The 27168-nt window shown below is 52.6% G+C and overlaps 1 protein-coding gene across 1 annotated transcript in view; it reads right to left on the bottom strand.

The window, feature by feature from the left end:
• The window catches only part of LOC100391236 (uncharacterized), an 86014-nt gene that overhangs the window by 31556 nt on the left and 27290 nt on the right, over positions 1–27168 (bottom strand). Inside the window, 11 exon segments of the mRNA XM_078346844.1 lie at positions 1814–1894; positions 1897–1963; positions 3521–3658; positions 7591–7672; positions 9173–9285; positions 10652–10818; positions 13650–13857; positions 18247–18324; positions 19550–19714; positions 19792–20027; positions 21146–21454. Coding sequence (XP_078202970.1) covers positions 1814–1894; positions 1897–1963; positions 3521–3658; positions 7591–7672; positions 9173–9285; positions 10652–10818; positions 13650–13857; positions 18247–18324; positions 19550–19714; positions 19792–20027; positions 21146–21454 — 1644 coding nt within the window.

The raw sequence follows: 27168 nt of genomic DNA, 5'->3' as shown, positions 1-27168 counted from the left end.
ATGCCCCCATGCCGCCCAGTCCTATGCTCTCCTTCCATCTCGGGGTATGACAGGTGGCACCCGATAGCTGAGTCCTCGCAACAGTCTCCACACCTTTGTGGGTCTTCTTCCTTTGTCCCCCAAGTGAGTCAAGCTGCCCTGACCTCCTGCTTCACTTGACCTCACCTCCTGAGGCCCCTGCACAGTCCTGCTTTCCCAAACCCCTACAGCAGGAGGCTGCCTGGGGGCCCTTTGCTGTGGTGAGCTCAGCTCTGTACAAAGGGCACCCACCTGTTCAGATGGGCCGCAGGGAGCTGTGCTCAGAGACACTGGCACCGGCTGGTTCTCAGGGCATCACCCAGTCCCTGGTTCTGGGGAGGCTGACCACAGGCAGGGATGGAAGCCTTTCCCCTGCCGCCCACTGACCCACCACCTGCAACACTGCGACCACAGTGTGGGGCTGCAGGCTGTGAGGCTCACCAAGGGTGGCACAAATACACACGCATGCATGTACGTGCATATATACACGCATGCTCACATAAGGCATGCACACACATATATGTGCACGTGCACATACAGGCATGTGCACACAGGTGCACATACAGGCATGCACACACATAAATGCACACTGCCTTGGCCTGTTAAGGACCTGCTCATTTCCTCTGCCTTCCAGTGCACACAACTGGCAAACCTGATGCTGGGAGGATTCCATCAGGCCACCTGGTAAGCCATGCCCCGGGCTGGTGTCTGCACTCTGTCTCACACCTGGTGGGTCCGGGGTCAGGCTCTTATCTGTGCCCAGGGGGTTTCTCACACAGAAACTGACAGTCTGCATGGCTGCACCGGCCAAAAATGACAGCCCCTTTCAGGGATGCCTGTTCCTGGAGGACCTCGGGGCTCACCACTGCTGTCAGGGCTACATTGGCATGCACCTCCCCTGCCACCAGAACTGCCCAGGGATGCCACCCCTCCCACACTGCGGCCCCTTCTCCCTGCCTAGTAGCACTCAGGAAAAGCCCTAGCTCCTCTCTGTGGGCGGAGACCCTGTGTGCCCTGGGTCCCCTAGCCCTCCTGCCTAACCTCCTCCCTTCTCCCCACTCCAGCCACCCTGGCCTCCCTGATGCTGCTCCACACGCAATGCTCATTTCCACCCGGGGCTTCCGCCTGAAGTGCCTCTGCTCAGATCTGCACCTCAGCCAGCTGCTTCTTACCCCTCAGATCTCAGCTCGGAAGTCACCTCCTCCAAGAGGCCTTACTGGACCACCCCACCTCAAGGAGCTCCACACTCCACAGGCCTGCTTGCTCTCAGTCTTTCCCACATGTGGAAATTGACATGTTAGATGTTATTTTGCTTATGTGTGTCTTGTTGCTCAATGTCTGTCTCCCCGAAGGGCGACACCTGGGCCATCTTGCTTCCCGATGGATCCCTAGAGCCTAGAATCATGCCTGGGATCAGCAGGTGCTCAGTGATGGCTTTTTTTTTTTTTTTTTTTTGAGACCAAGTCTCACTCTGTTGCCCAGGTTGAAGTGGAATGGTGCGATCTCGGCTCACTGCAACCTCTGTCTCCCTGGTTCAATCAATTCTCCTGCCTCAGCCTCCCAAGTAGCTGGGATTACAGGTGCCCACCACCACACCCAGCTAACTTTTTGTATTTTTAGTAGAGATGGGGTTTCACCATGTTGACCAGGGTGGTCTCGAACTCCTGACCTCAGATGATCCACCCACCTTGGACTCCCAAATTGCTGGGATTACAGGCATGAGCCATGGTGCCCAGCCAGGGATGATTTCTTGAGTGACTGGGTCACTGCTGCCCACATCCCCTCACACACTCACCCTGCAGGCTGAGGTTCCTGAAAGGCCTGGAGAGGCTCACAGTGAGGGCCAACTTCTGACCATCCCACAGTACCACGTGGGCAGGACACGGGTCCCATGAGCTCACTTGTATGTGGTCTGCAGGACCAGCTCCCTGGGAAGGGCACTGAGCTGGAAGAGAATGATGGCGTCACAGGGGAACCTGACCCACTCTTCTTCCTGGGATGGGAAAGGAGAGAAGCTTGCAGAGGAGGAGAAAGGGAGTGTTTGTGGATCATTTATAGTTTTCTGCATGGTGACATACGTCAGGGAAATCAAAAAGCCAAATGCTTCCTAAGGATGAGCTGATAACAAAGGAGGGAAGTGGGTGAAGGAAGGGACTCTGGCCAACTGGAGACAGCACAGAACAGCCACCTCTTACCTCCGTGGCCAAGCTGTGTGGCTCTGGGCAAGTTTTCAACCTCTCTGAGCCTCACTTTCCTAGACAATGAAGGCAAGAAAATGTCAAGCTCTGCAAGATAATACAAACGGTGCACTCAGCCCAGGGCTAGATTGTGGAGAGGAGCTTGTAGGAGCCACGCCGTTGGCACTGGGATTTCTCAATCATGCAGTGAGTGGGGTTTATGCTCCCAAGCCAGTGCTGAGCGCCTGTGTACAAAGATAGCCAAGATCCTAGTCCTGGCCCTTACGGGGCTTCCAGGCTGACAGGGAGATAGTCACAGGACAGGAAATGATGGGACAAGAATCATCACAAGAGGCATTCAAGGGAGAAAGGAATGCAGAGAAGCAAGCTTGGGGAGGAGGCAGAGAAGAGCATTCCAGGCAGATGGAACAGCCTTTGCAAAGGCTCAGAGAGGGTCGCTTTCTCTGCTGTAGGTACAACAGTCCGAGGGTCACTTGAGGGCACTGCTGGGAGACTGCTGGAGTGGGGTAGGAAGTTTGATCTTTCTTTTTTTTTTTTGAGATGGAGTCTTGCTGTCATGCCCAGGCTGAAGTGCAATAGTGCAATCTTGGCTCACAACAACCTCCGCCTCCCGGGTTCAAGCGAATCTTCTGCCTCAGCCTCCTGAATAGCTGGGACTACAGGCATGTGCCACCACACCTGGCTAATTTTTGTATTTTTAATAGAGACAGGGTTTCACCATAAGATGGTCTCGATCTCTTGATCTTGTGATCCTCCTGCTTCAGCCTCCGAAAGTGCTGGGATTACAAGCATGAGCCACCACACCTGGCCTTCCCCTAGATTTTCAAATGGCTGCACTTATCATCCAAGGCTAGCTCAAGTGCCACCTCCTCAGTGGAGCCTTCCGTGGCCACCTAATCTAAATACACTCCCTGTTCACTCAGTCACGTCAGTACATGTTCTCCAGCTCTTACTACTATCTGGCATATTTGTGTGATTTGGGGTAATCTCTCCCACTACAGTAGACACTTGATGAGAGGAAGGATTGATCAGTTCTGTTTTAGGTCACACCCCACCTTCTGAAATAGTGCCTGGCACCTAGCAGATGCTCAATAAATCATGCAAAAGGAGGAAGGGGTGGATAAAGACATCAGCTGATTATCTACTCCAGCAAATTCTGGTCATTTCACAGCCTTGTCTGCCCTTCCTCCCAGGAACCAGGACATTAGGACAATTTCTCTTTTCTGCAAGGGCTGCCCCAGGAGCGACCCCCCCCACATACACACACCCCAGCATGCCCTGGACCTGGGCCATCCTCCACACACCTGCAGGAAGGAATGTTCCAGCTTCATGAAGTTGGCAAGACTCACTTTAGCAGCTACCAGCTGGGTGCTGATGTGAAAATGATGCTCCTCCACGCCCAAGGCAAACGTGCTCTGAACCTCACCTCTGGAGTAGTGTAGCTGGGTCAGGGAAGAAAACCACACACACAATAGATCTCATCAGGGCTCTGATGGAACATTTAAGCAGATGCTGGCTTTAAGCCGTGAGCTCTGCCTCCGAAAGGCCCAGGCCCAGGAGACCCACAGCTTCCGTGGCTGGAGGAACTTTGGTGAAGCAAGGGTTTGGAACCTCCGTTTAGGCCATCAAATGTGGCCATAGCAACTATCTTCTCAGGCCCTCTCTGCTGTAACACTGACTTGAAAATATCTACCAGCCTGGCACCAGCAGGCAAGAACTCTAGTTGCAGTTCTGTTGCAGACAGCAGGGGGCAGTCTAGCAGAAAGGACAATGCTTGGGCTTGTGCCAGCATCAAACACACAGAACTCCAAGTGTGGATCCACCACGGAGAGGCGAATAATCTCCAGTTAGTTCCTTAACCACCGGAGCCTCAGCCTTCTAATCCAAAACACAGGGATAAGGACACCGATTTCATTACGGGTTGCGGCATGTTTGTGTGATTCTGGGTAATCTCCCCCACTACAGTACACACTTGATGAGAAGGATTGATCAGTTCCGTTTTAGGTCACACCCCACCTTCAAAATAGCGCCTGTGAAAATTGTATGAAATAATGTGCTAACTACCAGGTTGGCTGAACAGCAGAATCGCTGGGGGAAACTTACTAAAAATATAGATTCTGGGCTTCCACTTAAAACCTACAAAAACAGAGTCTCTGAGAAGAGGTTCAAGGGCTGGTACCTTTTTTTTTTGAGATGGAGTCTCTCTCTCTGTCACCCAGGCTAGAGTGCAGTGGTGTGATCTTGGCTCAATGCAACTTCTGCCTCCCGGGTTCAAGTGATTCTCCTGCCTCAGCTTCTTGAGTGGCTAAAATTACAGATGTGTGCCACCATGCCCGGCTAATTTTTGTATTTTTAGTAGAGACGGGGGTTTTGCCATGTTGGCCAGGCTGGTCTCGAACTCCTGACCTCAGGTGCTCTGCCCACCCCAGCCTCCCAAAGTACTGGGATTATAGGCTCCAGCCACATCTGGCCAAGAGCTGGTACTTTTAATGAGCTCACCAGAGATGGGTAATTACATTAGTGATACCCCTGTCAAAAATCTTCAACCTGAATCTGGTCTTCAGCAAACAATCTGACAAAGCCACATTAGGAGAATGTTTTCCAAAATAACTTCCTGAACACTTCAAAATTGTCAATGCAGGATTTTTTTTTTTTTTTTTTTTTTTTTTGAGACAGTGACAGGGTCTGCTCTGTCATCCAGGCTGGAGTGTGCAGTGGTGTGAACACAGCTCACTGCAGCCCCAACCTCCTGGGCTCAAGCAATTCTCGCATACCTCAGCCTCCTGGGTAGCTGAGACTACAGGTACACTCTGCCATGCCTGGCTAATTTTTTCATTTTTTTGTAGAGACAGGGTCTCCCTAGGTTGCCCAGGCTGGTCTTGAACTCCTGAAGTCAAACAGTTCTTCCATCTCGGCCTCCCAGAGTGCTGGGATTACAAGTGTGAGCCGCTGCATTCAGTTGGATTTATTTTTAAGGTGGTTAATGATAATAAAATGTTTAGGGGAAATTATATTGATATCTGCAACTTACTTTGAAGCATATCCAAAAATAGGATGGATGGAGGAGAGCTATGTGATTACACAAAATAAAATGTGAACAGGAAAATCTAGGCATGTGGGTGTTCACTGTGAAATTACTTCCCTTTCTTAGTGTCTGAAAAATTCTATAATAAAACGTTGGGGGAGGGAGCTGGGCGCAGTGGCTCACACCTGTAATCCCAGCACTTTGGGAGCCCAAGGTGGGCAGATCACTTGAGGTCAAGAGTTTGAGACCAAGCCTGGCCACCATGGTGAAACCCCATCCCTACTAAAAATGCAAAAATTAGCCAGGTGTGGTCGTGCACGCCTGTAATCCCAGCTACTCGAGGCTGAGGCAGGACAATTGCTTGAACCCAGTGGGCAGAGGTTGCAGTGAGTTGAGATTGCATCACTGCACTCCCACCTGAGTAACAGAGAGAAACGCTGTCTCAAAAAAAGCTAAAAAATAAAAATACAAAATAAAACATTGGGTAAGGAAAGGTAGGGTATGTAAGGAGAATGTTCTAGATCAGGAGCTGGCTTTTGGGTCAAATGTGGCCCACAACCTGATTTCGTAAATAAAGTTTTATTGTAACACAGCCATGCCTATTCACTTACATATCGTCTATAGCTGCTTTTGTGTTACAATGACAATTCTAAGTAGCTGTTACAGCGATCTAAGGCCTGCAACCCCCACATTTCACTTTACAGTAAAAGCTTATAGACCTCTGTTCTAGATTAAGAAAATTAAAAAGACATGGCAACTACACAGGCTGTGCGATTTTGGCCTGCATCCCGGATTTAAAACAAAACAAAACAGTTTTTTGAAAGAATGTTATTGGGAAAGCTATTACTTCAGTGTCCTGAATGCGGTAATTATTGTGTTAAATCAGAAAATACCCTTGTTACAGGAAAGAGTTAAAGTATTTCAGAGTAAAAAGGTGACGTCTTCAGAAACATTTCTATATTAATTCTTCATGATACAGAAAAAATGTGTGTATAACGATATAAAGTTATGTAACATAGATGAGAAATATCGAAAGATATTAACAATTGGTCAATGTTCACTGTCCCACAGTAACTTTCATATAGGTTCAAATGACTCAAAATAAAACTTGGGGAAAAACTAAGCAGCTCCCTGAACGGAGCCAGGTGTGATGGCACCACCTGTATTCCCAGCTACCCCGGAGGCTGAAGCGGGAGGATCACTTGCACCCTGGAACTTGAGGCTGCAGTGACCTATGATCACGTCCCTCCACTCCAGCCTGGATGACGGAGCAAGACTGTCTCAAAAAGAAATTTTAAAAATAAAAAGTAAGGCCAGGCATGGTGGCTTGTATCTATAATCCCAACACTTTGGGAGGCAGAGGTGGTGGATCATTTGAGGTCAGGAGTTCGCAACCAGCTGGATAAGATGGTGAAACCCCATCTCTACAAAAAAAAAAAAACAAAAAATAGCCAGGCACAGTGGTGCGTGCCTGTAATCCCAGCTACTCAGGAGGCTGGGGTGGGAGAATCGTTTGAACCTGGGAGGCGGAGGTTGCAGTGAGCCGAGATCATGCCACTACACTCCAGCCTGGGTGACAAAGCGAGACTCTGTCTCAAACAGACAAAGAATAAAGAAGTTCCCTGAATGATTGCACAGTTGTAGCGAAATGTAGGGAACTCCAAAATCATGTGTAATGTGGCAGAGGACCCCAGCACGTAGCACGTGCTCTGTAAAGAAAGTCGGCCTGGGCCAGGGTTAGGAGGGTGCCTAGCAAAACACAGTGGCTGGCCGGAAAATGACGTGACCAGTTGGCAGATGTGCCCATTCATGCATGCACTCACCCATTCGCACCCTGTTTTTTTACTGAGCCCCTACTATGTGCTGGGCCCTGTGCCAGGCACTAGGCATGCCCTCCAGGAGCTCCAGATTTGGACATGGACAATGACAGCTCAGAGGGACAGAGGAACCTGGCCTAAGTCTAATGGGCCCTTCTGTCCACACCCAGGATCCCCCAGTCCTTCCTGCAGAGCAGCAACAGGGGTGATACTGGCTCAGCTCAAATGGCTACATCATCAGCTCCAGCCTGTACAAGTGTGCCAGGCTGGATGAGGCAACGCCAGGTGCCAGGCACTGGGTGAGGAGGCCTCCTCTGTCTCCCAAAGGGCTTGTGGGCCGGCCCAGGAATGTAAGCCTGGGTATGTTTGGGAAAGCTGGAGCCAGAGGTTTCCGAGGGTGGCCCACGGGACCTGCTGCAGGCTGGCGGACAGATGCCCACGCGTTAACATGCCCCAGAGGGGCCTGGCCCCCTCCCACCTCAGGCCGAGCATCTGGAACCAGTTAGGAGCCAAGTGGCTGGGGCACAGTTACCTTAGCTGAGACTGAGGCTGAGCTGGGGCAGCGGCCCAGGAGGGAGGGGAGGCGATGCCAGCCTGAGAGCAGCAGCTCTTTGCTAGAAGGAAGGAAAGAGAGGGCTTGAAGCTTGCAAGACACTGCCTTGTCCAGTGCCCCCAGGGCCAGGTTGGGACCCAGTCAACTTACCCAAGAGAGGGTCAGAGAGCCAGGATCACATCAGTGGCCCAGTGCACACACCCTGAAGCCCAAGGGCCATACGGTATCCTGGTTAGGGCTGGCCTGTGGAGCCAGGTGACCTGGGTTTGAATCCCAGCTTGGCCTCAGCCTAGCTCTGGCACCATGGGCAAGCATCCCGGTTGCCCCTCTCTGAGCCTCAGTATTTCCATTGGTATCAAAGGTTAAGCATGGCTGTGGGCTGCAAGTCTGCCATGAGCCCATCCATGAGCTTTCTTGGGTTGGTCCCATGGGAGCCCCAGCAGGGTCTGGACAGTAGGACTGTGACCACCTGGCTGCCTCCCAGGGCTCCTCCTCACATAGCTCCCCTTCCCTCACTCCTTCAGGCCAGGGTGGGAATTGTTTCCATGTTTCCTTTTTTCTTTTTCATTTTCATTTTCCTAGAGACAGGGTCTTTCTCTGTCACCCAGGCTGCAGTGCAGTGCAGTGGTATGATCTCTGCTCACCATAGCCTCTACCTCCCAGGCTCAAGTGATCCTCCTGCCTCAGCCTCCCAAGCAGCTGGGACTATAACATGCATCACCACACCTGGCTAATTTTTAAGACTCTTTGAAGGGATGGGGGTCTCACTATGTTGCCCAGGCTGGCCTCACTATGCTGCTGGAGCTCCTGGACTTAAGCAATCCTCCCACCTCGACCTCCCAAAGCACTAGGATTCCAGGTGTGAGCCACTGTGCCAGGCCTGTGTAACCCCAGGGCGCTGCACCCTCCTGTTGTGTTCCTCTCTACCCCCGGGTCTCAGCCTTGGCACAGCAGAAGTCTTGGCTCATGGCTTAACGGTAGTGGGTGTGTCCCGCCCACTGTAAGATGCTTAACAGCTTCTGTGGCCTCTGTACACTGACCCTCATAGCGTCCTCCTCCCCAGTGTAGCAACCAGAAACTCCCCAGACATGCGGGAAGTCCCTGGGGGTGGGGGGAGGGGGGAGTCGCCTCTAAGTGAGAACCACTTGTTTACCCCTTCAACAAGTGGCTTACTCACCTCCCCCTCCCTAGCTGCTGAGATCTGAGCACTGGAAACTGGCTGGTGGCCCCTGACGTAGTGAACGTGTGAGAACACCAAGCACCTCACCAGGCCCCAGCCCTAAGGGCAGTAATAATCACTAGTAAGTGTCTAGAGCCTGGGATGCACTTAATATCTGAGACCAAGAACTCATCAGGGCTCTGCCTGGAGAGGGTGAGGGATTTTTATAGCTGGGTGACCTTGGAAAAGTCACTTGCCCTCTCTGAGCCTCCCTGCCCACATCGGTACAGCCGGGCTGAGTGGAGGATTGAGAGGTGCTGTGTCCAGCATCGGTGCACAGTAGGTGCCCAGCCAATGGTTCCTCCCCCCGCCTCCTCTCCTCCTGGTAGGTGGGGGCCTCACCTGACTGCCTGGTTCTGGCCATGGACATCAAGGACCAAGGTGGCCTGAGAATTGCAGGTCAGACGCAGAGAGGAGCTCATCTCTTCTGCTGCCCAGAGTCCTAGGAATACGAGCTGAGGAGGGAGCAGACTGCCAGGTGTGCGGGTGTACACAGCCTGAGGACCCTCACAGGCCAGGTGGGGACCCCAGCCAAGCTCTACAGCCCAGCACGTCCCTGTCCCCAAGCCCTGCAGGCCTGGCTCACCAACACTTTCATGCCTGCTGAGGATGCAAGGGGTCGGCCCCTGTTGCAGCTCAGGATGGCAATGCCCACCCAAAGGACAGCTGCAGCCCAGACATCGGCTGAGAACGTGCTCCCCAGGGGCTCCCTGTCACCTGGCCTCGAGTCCAGGATAGAGTTTAGATGAAGTCAGGGGCATGGAGTATCCAGTCCACTGAGTTGTAGGGTACAGAGCTGAAAGCCTTTGCAGGAGGGGTGACATCCGGGCCCCCTGAGCCCCTGGGAGCTGTCCCTTCCTCCCACCACAGAGTGGACTGGGGCAGGGGTTCCTGGGTAAGCTGAAACAGGAGTGTGTATGTGAAAGAAGCATTGGTGCCTACTCTGGAACACGCTCTGTGGCTCTCGGAGAAGGAGGGCCAGTCAGGTAGGGCGAGTTCATGCCAAGTGACAGTGGCCACGGCATGGCCCCACGTGGGTTCCTCCATTAAGGCTCGAGGGCCCCATGAGGAAGGACCTGCGTGCCAAGTGTGAGGCCCTGTTTTGCTGTTTGCTTGCTGGGTGACACTGGGCGAGTCACCCACACTCTCACCTGTGACCCAGAGAGGATGGTGATGGTGATGATACAAGTCACTGTCACACCATCAGCATCATCTTTTTCATCTTCGTCACAGCAAGTCCTTCTTAAGCATCTACTCAGGCATTTGTGAGATGAACTCACTCAGTCTTCACAACCTCCATGTTATAGGTAATATCATCATCCCCATTTTGCAGATGAGGAGATGAGGGCACAGAGAGGCGAAGGAATCTGCCCAAGGCCACACAGCCGGCAAGCAGCAGAGGTGGGATCCGAACACTGGGGAAAGCTTGGTAAGGACGGGGCCATCCTGCCTCTCTCTGGGGCATTGGGAGGATGAAACTAACAAATGCCCGTCAACCCTTCAAAGAGGGCTGGCATGGGGTAGGCACTGGACAAACAGGAGCTTTGATTTTGACCCAAGCGCAGGACAGAAAGATGGGTCAGAAGCCAGATGCTAATCCAAGGTGCCCGTCCACACCAGCCCTGTAACTGGGAACGCAGAGACTGCGCAGCAGACCTAGTTATAGCAATTACAAATAAAGCCTTTGTAAACTGTAAAGTGCTGGGGAAACCCAAGGCCTGGCCCTCCCCATCCGCCCTGCACACAGCGGGAACTCTGCACCCCAGGAATTGGACAGAGGAGACAGAATTTGGAGGGAGGTCCTCCCCATCCACTCCTTACCTGGCTGGAGAAGGGCAGGCCCAGCCTCTGCAGAGCAGGCACTGTGTGGCTGGCATTGGCCACCATCTGCAGCGGGCCGAGCGGTGGCCAAGCCACTAGAGCTGCCAGGTCCATACTGACACCACCGTCCCTGCCACGGAGGGCCACGTTGGCCTGGCTCTGGGACTCTAGGGGCAGAAAATGGCACGGGCTACTGAAGACAGGTTCAACCTCCCTTCCCAGCCAGGAACACACCAGACTTGGGACGGGCTGGGCCCTGTGGCCCTCAAACACACCAGCGGGAAAGGGCAAGGCTCCCATGGGGCCTGGGTGAGGTCAACCCTTTTGAGCCTCCTTCACATCATCTGTCATCATTTGTCCCTGAGGATCTAGGCCTGGGTGGCTTCTCCTTTCATTGAAGTTGCTGAAATGACACCTCCTCTAAGAAGCCTCCCCTGACTGCCCATGTAAAGTCCCTCCCAATCTTTTGCTGCCAGGCATCCTCCATCCCATCTCCCTGGATTGGGGTTCCCAGCACAACCCAAAATGACCTCGCTCACTTACTTACTAGGTTCCTGCTCTCCTATGGCCACCCCACCAGAATGCCATCCCCCGGGGGCAGGGTTTCTCTTAGGACAGCTCCTGACACACAACAGGGGGTCAGTGAGTACTTTCCAAATGACTGGGGGAGGCTGCTTCTCTGTAGGGATTCCTGGGGATTCTCCGAGCAGCCTGCAGAGGAATCAGCATGAGGTCTGCTCTTGGTAAATGGCCACTGCAGCCTGATACCCACCTGCAGGACCTGGCTCTGGCTGGAGGGTCCTATGCCTCCCATCACCCCCCACAGAACAGGAGAGTCTGGCTCACAACAGGAGTTTCTTCTTTCATTTAAATTCCCTCTTGTACACATAGAAACCCATCGGGTCCAGGAGCCATAGAGCAAACAGATGGTGCCTACTCTATGTCAGATGTCAGATATCAGATGCCAGGTTCCCGTGGGGTGCAGCTCACGGCTCAGGCCCAAGTGACACTCAGCCAGGCTCCAGCACCTCCCATCCGGCCAGCAGGGTGGATGAGCCCCGCAGCTCTGAGCCTCGACTTCCTTATCTATAAGGTGGGCATAGCCCACCCGCCTCAAGGGACAGCGTCCAGAGTAAATGGAGTAACACATGAGAAAGGACAGCCTGGGATTATCGGCATGAGCCATTGCACCAAGCCCCCAGAATAAAAAAGTTTGAGGTCAACAGAAGATGCCCTAGGGGACTAGGGAGACCAGGGGTCCCGAACGGTCAAGAGCCAGGTCTCCGTAATCTATCTGGGGGTCAGAGGGTGGCTCTGGGTTCAATCCTTGCTCCATCATCACCAGCTGTGTGGCCTGGGTCAGGTGACTCAACCTCTCTGAGCCTCCATTCCTCATCTGCAGAATGGGGATGGCGTTCCTAATCCTACCTCATCGGCTCATTCAACACCTACTATGTGCCCTGCGGCAAAGCAGACAAAAATCATCCCTGCCCTCACGGAGCACAGATTCTGGTGATTCTAGTAGACAGAATGAGAAACAAGGTATTTGTGTGCTACACGGTGTGTTCAAATGAGAGAACAGGGAAGAGGGTGGGAGGGGATGGGGGGATGGGGGGATGGGAGGAGATGGGGAGGTGGAAAAGAGGCCTCCCTGAGATGTCATTGGAAAAACACCTAAGGGAGGCGACGGAGACAGGCAGGTGTGTGGGAGAGAGGCATTCCAAATGGCAGGATCAGCCCGTGCCAAGGTCCTGGGGCAGCAGCAAGACTGGTGTGTTAAAGAATAGAAAGGAGTGGAACAGGTGGGGCTGGGGGCCGGGAAATGAGGTCAGATGCGGGAAGGGTATGGGTTCTGCCGGTTGGCAGGCCACTCTAAGAGCTGTGGTGTTCCCCCGTGTGATGGGGACAGCTGTACTGCACTGAGCTCTGGTGTGTACACAGCTTGCCTGGCGTGTATACATTAAGTGCCCAGCCAATGCTGGCTCCTCTTATTGCTTTTATCTTCCCCACTTAATGGGTTGAACCATGACCCTCCCCTCACCCTCTGTCCTGTGAAGATGACCTTATTTAAAAATAGGGTCTTGGCTGGGCGCAGTGGCCCACAACTCTAACCCCAGCACTTTGGAAGGCCGAGGTAGGTGGATCATGAGGTCAGGAGTTGAGGCCAGTTTGACCAACATGATGAACCCGTCTCTCCTAAAAATACAAAAATTAGCCAGGCACGATGGTGCGCACCTGTAATCCCAGCTACTCAGGAGGCTGAGGGAGGAGAACATGGGAGGCAGAGGTTGCAGCGAGCCAAGATCACACCACTGCACTCCAGCCTGGGGGACAGAGCAAGACTGTCTTAAATTAATTAAGTAAGTAAGTAAATAAATGGTCTTTACAGATGGAATTAAGTAAAAATAATATCACATTCAAGCCAGATGGGCGTTCAATCCACTGTGGATTGTTTCATTTTGAGACAGGGTCTCATCTGTCACCCAGGCCGGAGCACAGTGTTGCAATCATAGCTCACTACAGCCTCGACCTTCTGGCTCAAGCAATTTTCCTCCCTCAGCCTCCCAAGTAGCTGGGACCACACATACGTGCCATATCCAGCTAAGATTCCTGTGTATACCAGCCAAGATTTCTGTGTTTTAAGCCATTTGGTGTGTGGGACTTGGCTGCAGAAGTCCTGGGAAACTAATCTGCCTGCCTTGGGAGTGAGGCTATTCATGGGCAAGGCTGTCCTGGTTGTCCCAGAGCCCAGGGCCACACTGAGCTTCACGGGGTGCCACGTGGGTCCAGGCCTGAGCTTCACGGGGTGCCACGTGGGTCCAGGCCTGAGCTTCACGGGGTGCCACGTGGGTCCAGGCCTGAGCTTCATGGGGTGCCACGTGGGTCCAGGCCTGAGCTTCACGGGGTGCCACGTGGGTCCCGGCCTGAGGCTGCTGGCTGGCCCAGGCATGGAAGAAGCCAGCTCCCCAGTCCCGGGGCTGTGCGCTGGGTGCCTTACCATGTATCTGCAGCTCTGCGTGCAGGGAGGCCTCGCCTGGGAATCCTGCCCACAACAAGGCCTCACTGTTGTGCCAGCTCTGGCCGGAGAGCTCCAGGTGCCCGTCATGGTAACAGTAGCTCACAGAGTAGTTGAGAGATGTGGGTCCCATCAGGATGCGTCCAGAATGCTCAAAGCCAAAGCTGCCGTTGTGAATGTCCGTGAAGACCTGGAATGCCACCAAGCAGATGCTGGGCCACCCCGTGCAGAGAGCGCCAGCCAGGGCAAGCTGGCACTGGCTCCCACATGCCCTGGGGTTATCAGTGCGATCTGTGTCCCTGTGGTGGGAGGAACTCAGACCCTCTTGAAGGAGCAGGTTTGATGACCAGCACAGTTACTCCAGCTAATTACACGTGCACCAAGGAACCCACAGACAAAATACAGAGAACCAGCCAGGAGGTGAGGCAGGCAGGGGAGAGGGGCCCTGGGGAGGATGGCTAGAGCAAAACTTTGGGAAGAGGAAGATGTCCTGGATGACGCAAACTACAGCCTACACCTTTTGTTGTAAATAAAGTTTTATTGGAACACAACCCTGCCTGTTTGTCACAAGTGTGTGAACCAGAGCAACTCCATCTTGAAGAGGGGCTGGGTAAAACGAGGCTGAGACCTACTGGGCTGCATTCCCAGACGGTTAGGCATTCTAAGTCACAGGATGAGATAGGAGGTCATACAAGATACAGGTCACAGCCAGGCATGGTGGCTCACACCTGTAATCCCAACACGTTGGGAGGCTGAGGTGGGCAGATCACTTGAGGTCAGGAGTTCGAGACCAGCCTAGCCAACATGGTGAAACTGTCTCTACTAAAGATACAAAACTTAGCTGCATGTGGTGGCTCATGTCTGTAATCCCAGCTACTCGGGAGGCTGAAGCAGGAGAATCACTTGAACCCAGGAGGCGGTGGTTGCAGTGAGCTGAGATCGCACCACTACACTCCAGCCTGGGTAACAGAGCGAGACTCCGTTGCCAAAAAAAAAAAAAAAGAGCAACAGATACAGGTCATGAAGACCTTGCTGATAAAACAGATTGCAGTTAAGAAGCCGACCAAGACCTACCGAGATGGCTCTGAGAGTGACCTCTGGTCATCCTCACTGCCACGCTTCCACCAGCACTATGACAGTTTACAGATATCGCGGCAACATCAGGAAGTTACCCTATATGGTCTAAAAGGGGAGGCACAAATAATCCACCCCTTGTTTAGCATGTCATCAAGAAATAACCATTAAAATGAACACCAGCAGCCCTGAATTCTTTTTTGCAAAAGATCCAAGAACCCTCTCTTGGGTCTGGATCGAGATCCCTTCCCTGCAACACATTCATGTCCTATTCCTGTGGCTGCTTCCACGACACCATGGCAGCAGACTGGAGTAGCTGCGGCAGAGACTGTGGAGCCACAGAGCCTAAGACGTTTACTATCTGGCCCTTGACGGAAAACATTTCTCAAACTCTGCTGTGAGATGTAATTCCCTCCCATGCCACCCCACAACCATCTCAGTAAAACCTTCAGTGAGGCCAGGTACAGTGGCTCATGCCTGTGATCCCAGCAGTTTGGGAGGCTGAGGCAGGCAGCTCTCTTGAGGTCAGGAGTTTGGGACCAGCCTGGCCAGCATAGCAAAACCCCGTCTCTACTAAAAATAAAAAAATTAACCAGGCATGGTGGTAGCAGGCACCTATAATCCCAGCTACTCAGGAGGCTGAGGCAGGAGACTTGAACCCAGCGGGTGCAGGGGGGTGGGGGGTGGGGAGGCTGTAGTGAGCCGAGATCATGCTACCGCACTTTGGGCAAAAGCACAAAACTCCACAGGCCGGGCGCGGTGGCTAATGCCTGTAATCCCAGCACTTTGGGAGGCCGAGACGGGTGGATCACGAGGTCAAGAGATCGAGAGCATCTTGGTCAACAAGGTGAAACCCCATCTCTACTAAAAATACAAAAAATTAGCTGGGCACGGTGGCATGTGCCTGTAATCCCAGCTACTCAGGAGGCTGAGGCAGGAGAATTGCCTGAACCCAGGAGGCGGAAGTTGCGGTGAGCCGAGATCGCGCCATTGCACTCCAGCCTGGGTAACAGCAGCGAAACTCCATCTCAAAAACAAAAAAAACAAAAAAACAAAAACAAATCCTTCAGTAAAATCTCCACCACCTCTTCCAGTATATTGAAGGAACTACCCAGGCAGGAAGGAACAGGGATGAGAGGCCGGGAAAGGGCATCTCGCGTCCCTGCGACCCAGAGAATGAGCCGTGGCCCATCCATGACTGCATCTCCTGGGCTCTGAGAAACGCAGGGTCTCAGCCCCGTCAACCAGACCAGAATCAAACCTGAATTTTAACACCATCCCCGATGGATGCCTGTGCAGAAGGCGGCCACCTATACTGTGGGACACCACAGGAGGTCCAGGTCTGCTGGGTTCTCTGACCACGGGCCACCCACCCTCTGGGATGACAGCACAGGGCCTGAAGCTGGACTTGTCCTGAGTCTCAGGGGCTCTGTACTGCTGGCCAGCTCTGCCAAACTGTCCCCATCCACACTGGGCCACACCCAGGCCTGCCTGCTTGGCCTCTGCTGGTGTCACCACTGACCCTGATGATGCCAAGGTCATACGGGCCCCAGGCACACAGGCTCAGGGCAGATCTGGAGACTCACCGTGACAGCAGAGAAGCCAGGGCTGCGCTCTCTGTTAGTATCTGCCAGGTACTTCCCTGAAACCCAGCCACAGTGGGCAGAGCTGGGGAAACTGAGGCCTGAGCCCTCGTCACCACATTGCTGGCTCCCTAGACTTTCCCCCAGGACTGGGAGTTCCCAGGATCCAGTCAGCCTTAGACCAGGGCTTGCAAACTAGTGGCCCTTGAGCTGGTAGGTTTTGTGTCATCACTCTGATATTTTTTGCTTTGTGTTTGACAGATTCTTGCTCTGTTGCTCAGGCTGGAGTGCAGTGGCACAATCTTAGCTCACTGCAGACTCTGCCTCCTGAATTCAAGCGATTCTCCTGCCTCAGCCTTCAGAGTAGCTGAGACTAAAGGCAACCGCCACCACGCCCAGCTCATTTTTTGTATTTTTAGTAGAGACAGGGTTTTGCCATGTTGGCCAGGCTGGTCTCAAACTCCTGACCTCAAGTGAGCTGCCTGCCTCAACCTCCTGAAGTGCTGGGATATACGACACCTTATATAAATCTGTTTATATAAAATTTCCAGAATGGACAAATGCATCGGGACAGAAGGCAGATTCGTGGTAGTTGGGGACCAGGGAAGAGAGGATGGGAGGGATTGCTGATGGGTATGAGGTTTCCACTGGGGTGAGGAAAGTTCTGGAAATTGTGAGCGCCGATGATTGTAGGATAGCATGAACACACATAGCATCACTGAGTTGTATACTTTAAAATGATTTTACATTACCATATGCATTTTACTACAAGAAACGTGAAAAGATCCATACGATGCGGAGGCTTTAAGACTTGGCCCACACTCTGCAGTTCCCACGCAGCCCAGGGACACATTTCAATTCTCCACCTGGCCCCAAAAGCTTCGAGTTTGCAACTCCTGCACCCCACACATGCAGGCTGATCACTGAAACAGCGGAAGCAGCCCAGGCGTGGTGGCTCATGCCTGTAATCCCAGCACTTTGGGAGGCTGAGGTGGACAGATCACTTAAGGTCAGTTCGAGACCAGCCTGTCTAAGATAGCGAAACCCTGTCTCTACTAAAAATACAAAAAGTAGCCAGGAGTGGTGGCGGGCACCTTAATCCCAGCCACCTGGAAGGCTGAGGCAGGGGAACTGCTTGAACTTGGGAGGTGGAGGTTACAGTGAACCGAGGTCACACCACTGCACTCCAGCCTAGGCAACTAAGGAAGACTCTGTCTCAATGAATGAATGAATGAATGGAAAGAAACAGGGGCAAGAGCAGCAGCAGCTACAATCATTGCCTGAATGCGCAGCAGGCAGCGAGGCCCCTCACAGTTTTATGTCACCTGTTTTATGAGGCAGGGACTGCTGCTCCATGAGTCAACAATGTGGACTGAGCACCTATGACATGTCACGCTCCGTCTTAAACCTGGGGATACTACCATGCATGAAATAGAAATGGCCGAGCCCCTGCCACTTAGATGGCAGTGCTGGGAGACAGACAGGACAAGGAGAAAGGCATTGCACTTCCTGCCAGCACCCTCAGGAGAGTGAGCGTGAAGCCACCTGAGCTGAGCCACGCCCCAGCCCTGAGCTCCACCATCCGCTGGTCTCATGAGGCCAGGACACGCCCGCCACCAGCCCGGCCACCCAGGAAAGAGGTGGGCTTGCAACCCCGGTTCTTGGTTGATGTCTACCTGTGCTTGCAGACGGGACCACTCAATGACTGCCAGGTTGAGCGGACGCCCCTGGGAGCTGGGAGTCCAGGTGCATGTCACCAGGGATATGGGGGTCTTGAAGGAAGGGGACCATGTGAGTTTCTCCTGGCAGTGACCTCAGCCCCATGCCACACCACAGGCAGTGGTGTGATCAGGCTGTGCCAGCCTCCCTGGAGGGGCCCACTGTGTACCACAGCCATCTTGCCCAGGACAGAGACCCCGTACCTCGAGAGGCTGCCCAGCGATGTCCCCTCGGCAGGGTCCTAACAGCTGGATGGATGAGGCGTCTCCGCTGCAGTTGACCTGTGAAGACCGGTGGGTGGGAAGGGGCTGGCTTCTTCCCCCGACCCCAGAGTGAACTGGCATGGCTGCCAAGATCCCACCTGACCCCACCCCTTTGGGGAAGCCACTGTGGGCAGATAACCCCAAAGAGAGGCTTGCACAGAGACACGAGGGCAAAGCCACAGCATCAGCATCATCAAATTAAGGCAATCAGAGCTCCCACCATGCAGGGCCTCTGGGCCAGGCACGGTGCCAACTGGTTCATCATCTGAACCTCAGAGGAACCACAGGAGGTGGTGGCAGATGAGGAAACTGAGTCACACAAGTCAGGGAAAAGAAAGCATCTTGCCTGTGGTCACACAGTCAGCAATGGTGTGGCCTGGCTTCAGGCCAGGAGCCCTGGTCACTCATGTTCCCTCCCCCACCGTGGACGGTTTAGCCACCCTTCGGGACAGGCACCACGGTGGCTTCCTGCTTTTCATTTCTGAGAATACTGAGGAAGACAGCTGTGGGTGTGAGGTTTCTCCAGGGGAGGCAGCCCCAAGGAGAAACTGAGGGGCCAGGGGCTCCACCGTCTTCATTCTACCAGGTAGGGCCAGAGAACCCTGAGAGGTGACTGCCCCAGCTCTGCTGTCCAGTGTGCAGATAGGAAGGACAAATGCAGAGCACAAGTGGGGGGAGAGAGAGAAAGGGAGGAGGAGGAGAGGGTGAGGGAGAGTGTGAGGGGATAGGGAGGGAGGGATGAGGGAGAGAGTAAGAGGAGGGGAGGGGAGGGAGACAGATGAGGAAGGGGAGGAGAGGGAGACAGGGGAGGAGGAGATTGGGAGGGCTGGGAAGGCAGAGTAGGGGGAGGAGGGAGGGAGGATGGGAGGAAATAAAGCCGTGGGTAGATAGGAGGCCAGGTGGCAGGAGAGCAGATGAAGATGATAGGGGGAAGATGGAAGGGAGGATGAGTGGGAAAATGGAAGGGAGGATGGGAGGGAGGCAGGTGCCAGGGAGGCAGGTAGGGGAGAGGAAGGTGGGGGAGAGGCAGGTGGGGGAGAGGCAGGTTGGGGGAGGCAGGTTGCGGGAGGCAGGTTGGGGGAGGCAGGTGGGGAGAATAGTGGAGGGGTGGGGAAGGTAGATGTTGGGGAAGGCAGGTAGGGGGTTACTAAGAAAAGAAGTAGAGATAGGAAGAGGGCCCCGGTAGACCCCGCTTGGGCCCCCTGAGCCCAGCAGTGCAGGCTGCATGTGGGCACTGAGCCACTCACCTCTAGCTGGAGGGCAGTGTGCCCTGTAGCCCCGAGAGGCCGTGGTGCAGCCCCAGCACCAGCCCCTGGCAGCTGCCCTCTGCCTTCCTCTCCAGGGCTGCGTGGAGCTGCTCGCCATCCAAGTTCACTGTCAGCCCGGCTGCCAGATTGCGTCCCACACTCTGGGCAGAAGCAAAGCTATTGGGTGTCCCTGGGACCCACTGTCCCCCGTGTGGCCCAGGCACAGCCCCCTCCTCACCTGGAAGTGCCTGTAGCCGTCTATGGAGAAGGGGAGGCCCCAGTGCTTGAGGCTGGGCACATTGTGGATATGATGGAAGCTAGCATGGAGCTGGCAGCTCGGGGACTCCGGGGTCAGGCCCTCTAGGCCAAGGGCAGCGTCTAGCTGACCCCTCGCATTCCACAGTGCCAGGCGTGCTGAGCAGTTGGAAGACACGTGGGTGAGAAAAAGGAGCGCCTCTGCCTTAGAGGGGAGTCCTGGGGAAAGAGGCCAGTGGGCAGGGATGGGCAGAGCCCCAGAGACCACTCACCCCACTCCACCCCATTGAGTCTGGTGGGAACATGACGGGAGCCTGGCCAGCCCACCTGCTCTCTGGAGGGTCCCCTGAGCTCCCCAACTCCAGGTCTCACTGCCCGTAATACACCAAGTTAAACCATATGAAACTGTCCACATTTCACAGAAGTGGAGATTTCATCTAGTCCAACCTCACAGCACAGTCACCACACATAGTAGTGGAACCCATGTCCCCTTAAAATTTCCAGCTCCCAAGGACAGGGCCCAAATCTCAGAGAGAAACAGGGGTCTGATGGTGTGTCCTCCCCTCACTGCTGCACCGGGCCCCTCCAGGCCTGGAGGGAACATCTCTGAGAAGCCCACGCAGGGCTGTTGGGACTATTTCATAGCTACTGTCCCAGAAGGCATCATTGGGGTCCTAGACCAGGCATCTACCTGCATGAGAAGTCCCAGGGAACGGGTTGGGGTGAAGAGGCCAGACTGGGGGAAGCAGGCAGGGGGAAGCCAGGCAGAGGGAGGCAGGTGGGAGGAGGCAGTCTAGAAGAGGCAGGTGGAGGGGGAGGCAGATGGAGAGGGAGGGAGGGAGTGGGACAGGGTGGGGAGAGGGAGGGAGGAGAGGCAGGGAGAAGGGGAGAGGAAGGGAGAAAAGAGAGAGGAGCAGGGGAGAAGGGGGAAGAGAGGGAGGGAAGGAGGGGGGAAGAGGGGGGAAGGGGAGGGAAAGAGGAAGGAGGAAGGAGAGGGGAGATGAGGGGGGAGAGGGAGGAGGAGGAGGAGGAGGAGAGGGAGGGAGAGAGAAAGGAGAGGAGAAGGAGGGAGAGAGGAGGGGCTTGGTGGCACCTGCCATCACCATCTCATCTGAAGCATGCCAATACTGTAACATCGAGTGTCCTGAACCTGCGTGTTCTGGCTGAATCACAGCCCGGGGAAGAAGTGACAGATGTGCAGGGAAAGCCAGTAGGGGAAAGAAACGAAGCTAGAATGTGAGTTTGGGTGCTAGAGTCTCATTTATCCCCCCTCCGTTGGCCCCAGGACTTGGGAGTCTTGGAGGAAGAAGCTGTTCTGCCTGGACCACTCATCCTACCTGCATCACGCAGCGTACTGATATTGTGCGTCAGGCCACCTCCAAGCTGGCTGTGCCCGGGGCCCCAGGTACAAGCTCCACCTAGAGCCAGGCTGGCCGCGTGGGTCCGGATGCTGGCCTGGGCCCTCAGGTTTTTCCTCTGGGCCTGCAGCTGGCCCTTCAACTGGAGCTCTGCAGGCAAGGCCTGGCTGCTGTTCTGGGTGAGGACACAGGTCACGCTGCGCACGCTGGTGCCATTCCCTGCCTTCTCATGCTTGTCCCGCAGGAGGAAACCCAGCACAGCTGAGTCAGCAGTGACTCTGAGGGTGCCTGCAGAGGATGGGAGAGAAGAACAGAGCAGGGGGCAGCTCAGGGAACCGAGCTGCTTTGGAGAGGAGGGAAAAGAATTTCAGGGTAGGAAGATGCTAGATTCATGATGTCACACTTGTAACTCATGTCAGAAATGTCACATTTGTAGGCTGGGCGTGGTGGCTCATGCCTGTAATCCCAACACTTCGGGGGGCCAAGGTGGGTGGATCATGAGGTAAAGAAAACGAGACCAGCCTGGCCAACATGGTGAAACTCCGTCTCTACTAAAATACAAAAATTAGCTGGGCGTGGTGGCACGCACTTGTAGTCCCAGCTACTTGGGAGGCTGAGGCAGGAGAATCGCTTGAACCCAGGAGGTGAACGTTGCGGTGAGCTGAGATCGCACTACTGCGCTGCAGACTGGGTGAGAGAGCGATACTTCTTCTCAAAAAAAAAAAAAAAAAAAAAAAAAAAAAGGGAAAGAAATGGCACATTTGTGAAATCCATCAAATTATGGCAGCTCTCGCATAGTACTCTGAAAATCAACCAAGCTAATCTGCAAAGTAATAGAGAAAACCCGAATAGCTCTGGATTTATATGTTCTCCAAGAGAATCCCACAGAGAACCTCCAGAGGTCTTCACCGGTAGAGTCCATCAGACATGTAGGGAACATCACCACCAATCTCATACAGACGCTTTCAGAAAAGAAAAAGAACAGAATCATCAACTTGGTTTATGAAATCAGCATAAACCTCATACCAAACCTGACAAGAGCTTTGCAAAAAAGGAAAATTACAACGCAATAGTGCTGTGAACACAGATACCAATTTTTTTTTTTCTTTTCTGAGACGGAGTCCCGCTCTGCTGCCAGGATGGAGTGCAGTGGCGCGATCTCAGCTCACTGCAACCTCCGCCTCCCAGGTTCAAGCGATTCTCTTGCCTCAGCCTCTGGAGTAGCTGGGACTATAGGCACCCACCACCACGCCCAGCTAATTTTCATATTTCTACTAGAGATGAAGTTTCACCATGTTGGCCAGGACAGTCTCAATCTCCTGACCTCAAGATCCGCCTGCCTCGGACCCCCCAAGTGCTAGGATTACAGGCGTGAGCCGCAGTGCCCAGCCCACGGATACCAACTTTCTTAACAAAGTATTAGGAAACCAAATTCAATTACATATAGAAAGAAAAATGCTTATGAAACAATGGAGGGAATCCCGCTAAAGCAAGGTTGGTTTCACACTGAAGACCAATTTAACTCACTCTACTAACAAAATGAAAGTGGAAAACCATGTGAATATGGACTAGATTCAGAAAAGGCATCTGACTACATTCCACACCCATGCTTAAGAATAATAAAAACTGGCCAGGCATGGTGGCTCATGCCTATAATCCCAGCACTTTGAAGGGCTGAGGCAGGCAGATCACTTGAAGCCAGGAGTTTGAGACCAGCCTGGCCAACATGGTGAAATTCTGTCTCTAGTAAGACTACAAAAATTAGCCAGGTGTGGTGGCGGGTGCCTGTAATTGCAGCTACTTGGGAGGCTAAAGCAGGAGAATCACTTGAACCCAGAAGGGGGAGGTTGCAGGTTACAGTGAGCTGAGATTGCACCATCCAGCCTGGGAGACAGAGCAGGACTGTCTCTAAAAAACAAACAAAACTCTGCAATCTGATAAAGAACATCTATGCAAAACCAATAGAAAACATGAAAATTATTTGCGGAAATTTTGAACATTTTCCTTGTAAGACTAAGAACAAGGTGAGAATTTTTATTTTTATTCAATATTATACTGTAGTTCTTACCCACTGTAGTAAGAAAAAAAAAAAACTTTAGTGGCATAAAAATATCAGACCAGGCATGGTGGCTCATGCCTATAATCCCAGCACTTTGGGAGGTGGAGGTAAGAGGATTGTTTAAACTCAGGCATTCCAGACCAGCCTGGGCAACAAATGGAGACCATGCCTCTAAAAAACAATTATCTGGGTATGCTGGCATGCACCTGTAGTCCCAGCTACCTGGGAGGCTAAGGCAGGCGGATTGCTTGAGCCCAGGAGTTTGAGGCTACAGTGAGCCATGATCGTGCCACCACACCTCAGTCTGGGTGACAAAACGAGGCCCCATCTCAAAAAAAAAAAAAAAAAGGCATAAAAATCCAAATGGAAGAAAACATTCTATTCCAGAATACATAAAGAGTATTTACAGCTCAATAAAAGACAACTTTTAAAATGGGGAAAAAGTTGATCTGACCTGTCTCAAAGGAAGCTACGTGAACAAATAACATACACGAAAATATGATCAACATCATTCATCAACAAAAAAATGCAAATTAAAGCCACAGAGAGAGACCACTAGACATTTAAATGGTTATTTCTTTGAGACAGGGTTTCACTCTGTGGCCGGGCTGGAATGCAGTGACGCAATCATGGCTTGCTGCAACCTCCACCTTCCAGGCTCAAGCGATCCTCCCACCCCAGTCGCCACGTAGCTGGGACTACAGGCATGCGCCACCACATCCCGCTAATTTCCAAAATTTTTGTGGTATCAAAGAGTCTGCTTATGTTGCCCAGGTTGGTCTCAAACTCCTAGCCTCAAGCAATCCACCCTTCTCGGCCTCCCAAAGTGCTGGGATTACAGGTTTGAGCCACTGCTCCCAGCTGAGATTGGCACGTTTCATTGCATAAATTTACACGACCAGAGGAAGGAAGTAAGGGAGGGAGATTAAGAGACGGGGAGACTGTAAGCAAATACCGAGCTTTAGTTCGTGATGTGCGCGCTAATCCATTTAGGGGTAAGGTGTTCTGATGTCTACAACTTACTCTGGAAAGCATCAGTAAGAACATAGATGGATGTTTTACAGGACAGGGGTCTGGATGCAGACCCCAAAACAGGCTTCCTGGATCTCGTGCAAGAAAGAATTCAGGGCGAGTCCACGGTGCAAAGCAAAAGCAAATTTATTAAGAAAGGAATAATAACTACTCAAGACAGAGCAGCCCTCAGGACTGCAGCCTGCCTGTTTTTACAGTTATTTGATTATATACACTAAACAAGGTGGGTTATTCATGCCCACCGCTTTGTATTTTTTATTTATTTTATTTGAGATTGTTTCGCTCTTGTTGTTATGCGTAAGTTTTTGGTGCCACAAAAGTAGCACTCGAATATTAATTTCCTCAGTAAACAGGTGTCCACAACCATGCCCAGGTAATTTTTGTATTTTTAGTAGAAGACGGGGTTTCACCAAGTTGGCCAAGATGGTCTCAAATTCCTGACCTCGTGATCTGCCCACCTCGGCTTCCCAAAGTGCTGTAATTACAGGCGTGAGCTACCACGCCCAGTCAATGGCAAGCACAGCTGGACAAGGGAGAGGAAGGCGTTCTTATTCCTGACACAGGTAGTCCCTACTGCTGTGTCATTCCTATTGGCCAGGGTTAGACTGCTCAGTCTAAGCTAATTCTGATCGGCTATTTTAAAGAGAGCAGGGGTATGAGCCGGAGTGGTGGGGTGGGTAGTTTGGCAGGAAGGACGCTTCTGGAACAGTTCAGAGCAGGTGACCAGACAGGAGATGAGAATAGGTGGCCTGGATGATCTCAGGATGGAGCAGGGGGCGGGGAACAGACATGAACTACTGATTAGAACTGGTGGAAAAGGTTGTTTACTGAAACTACAAGGAAGTTAAATTTTAAAGTAGAGAATTAAAGAATAAGAGGCCTGAACATAGTGACACACTGATTCTTTGAAGAGAAACTTGGAGTTCACTGTATCTAACACTGCCCAGGCTGGAGCGCAGTGGCGTGATCTCAGCTCACTGCAACCTCCACCTCCCAGGTTTAAGCAATTCTCCTCCCTCAGCCTTCCGAGTATTTGGGACTACAGTCACGCACCACACCACGGCCACCTAATTTTTTTTGTATTAGTAGAGATGGGGTTTCTCCATATTGGCCAGGCTGGTCTTGAACTCCTGACTTCAGGTGATACACCCACCTCAGCCTCCCAAAGTGCTGAGATTACAGGCATGAGCCACCACCCCTGGCCCATACCTCTCCTTTTTTAGACCACATAGGGTAACTTCCTGATGCTGCCATGGCAACTGTAAACTGTCATGGTGCTGACGGGAGTGTAGTAACGAGGACGACCAGAGGACACTCTCGTCACCATCTTGGTTTTTGGTGGGATTTAGCCGGCTTCTTTACTGCAACCTGTTTTAGCAGCAAGGTCATTATGAAATGTATCTTGTGCCGACCTCCTATCTCATCCTGGGATTTAGAATGCCTTAACTTCTGGGAATGCATGTTAGACATAGTGAACTCCAGGCTTCTCCTCAAACAATCAGTGTGTCAGTATGTTCAGCTCCAGTGTAAAGTTTAACATCCTGGTCCTCTTTGCCCCCTTGCCTCCAGTTTCAGCAAACAACTTTCCTGCCCGTTCTAATCAGTAGTTCACATCTGTTCCTCTGGTCACCTGCTCTGACCTGAGTCACCCCTGGTCACCTGCTCTAACCGGTCCGGTAACCGTCCTTCCTACCAAACTACCCACTCCACCACTCCAGCTGCTACCCCTGTTCTCTTTAAAATAGCCAATTGGAATTAGCTTAGACTGTGCTGTCTAACCCTAGCCAATAGGAGAATGATACAGCAGTAGGGGCGACCTCCGTCAGGAATAAGAATCCCTTGACCACGTGTGTGTGCTCACTATTGCTTTATCTGTGAGCCAAATCTTCCATGGAAGTAAATTGCCTTGCTGAGAAAATTTATATTCGAGTGCTAATTCTTTTATGGCACTGAAAATTTTTACATAACATGCAGCCCAGTGGTTCTCAGCCTCTTTTTACACAGCTCCCATTCAAGATGGAGTTGCTCTGGTTTACACACCTCTGACAGGTGGATAGTGCAGAGGGGATAAAGAAAATAACGCAAATGCAAACAATTATAATAGTTAGGTGGGGGGCACATGGGTGTTTGCCGTACGATTGGACTTTTCTCTATGCTGAGGGGGAGTGGGAGGGAGAGGAGCCATCTTTCAGGGACTCCCATGGGGTAAATCTAGGAAAACTGGGCACTGAAATAAATCATGATCATTATGGATTACAGAATAAAACAGGAATCCATGAGTTTGTACTGAGGTTAAGGAAAGAAGGAAAGGGGGACGGTGATATAGTTTGGACCTGTGTCCCCAACAACCCCATGTTGAATTGTAATCCCCAGGGTCGGAGGCGGGGCCTGGTAGGAGGCAGCTGGATCAGTGGGAGCAGATTTCTCAGAAACAGTTTAGCAGCATCCCCTTGGGACTGTCCTTGTGACAGTGAGATCTGGTTGTTTAAACGTGTGTAGTGGCACACCCCTCTTTCTCTTAATCCTGCTCTGGCCTGTGACGTGCTGGCAGCCCACCCCCCAGCTCCCCACCTCAAGAAGCAAATGCACCATGCTTCCAGTACAGCCTGAAGAACTATGAGCCAATGTCTTTATAAATGACCCAGACTCGGGTATGTTATAGCATTTCGAGGACAGATTAGGACAGAAGGGAAGGGAAAGGCAGAGGGAGTGAGCAGGGAAAGCATTCTACCCTGAGCAATACAGAGACTCACTCTATCTCCCAGGCTGGAGGGCAGTAGCACAATCCTGGCCCACTCCAACCTCCGCCTCCTATGTTCAAGTGATTCTCATGCCTCAGCCTCCTGAGCAGCTGAGACTACAGGCATACAACACCGCGCCTGGCAAATTTTTATATTTTCAGTAGCAACAG

This window comes from Callithrix jacchus, chromosome 12, assembly GCF_049354715.1.
Source record: "Callithrix jacchus isolate 240 chromosome 12, calJac240_pri, whole genome shotgun sequence".
Classification (NCBI taxonomy): Eukaryota; Metazoa; Chordata; class Mammalia; order Primates; family Cebidae; genus Callithrix; species Callithrix jacchus.
This window is presented reverse-complemented; position numbering and strand designations above follow the sequence as displayed.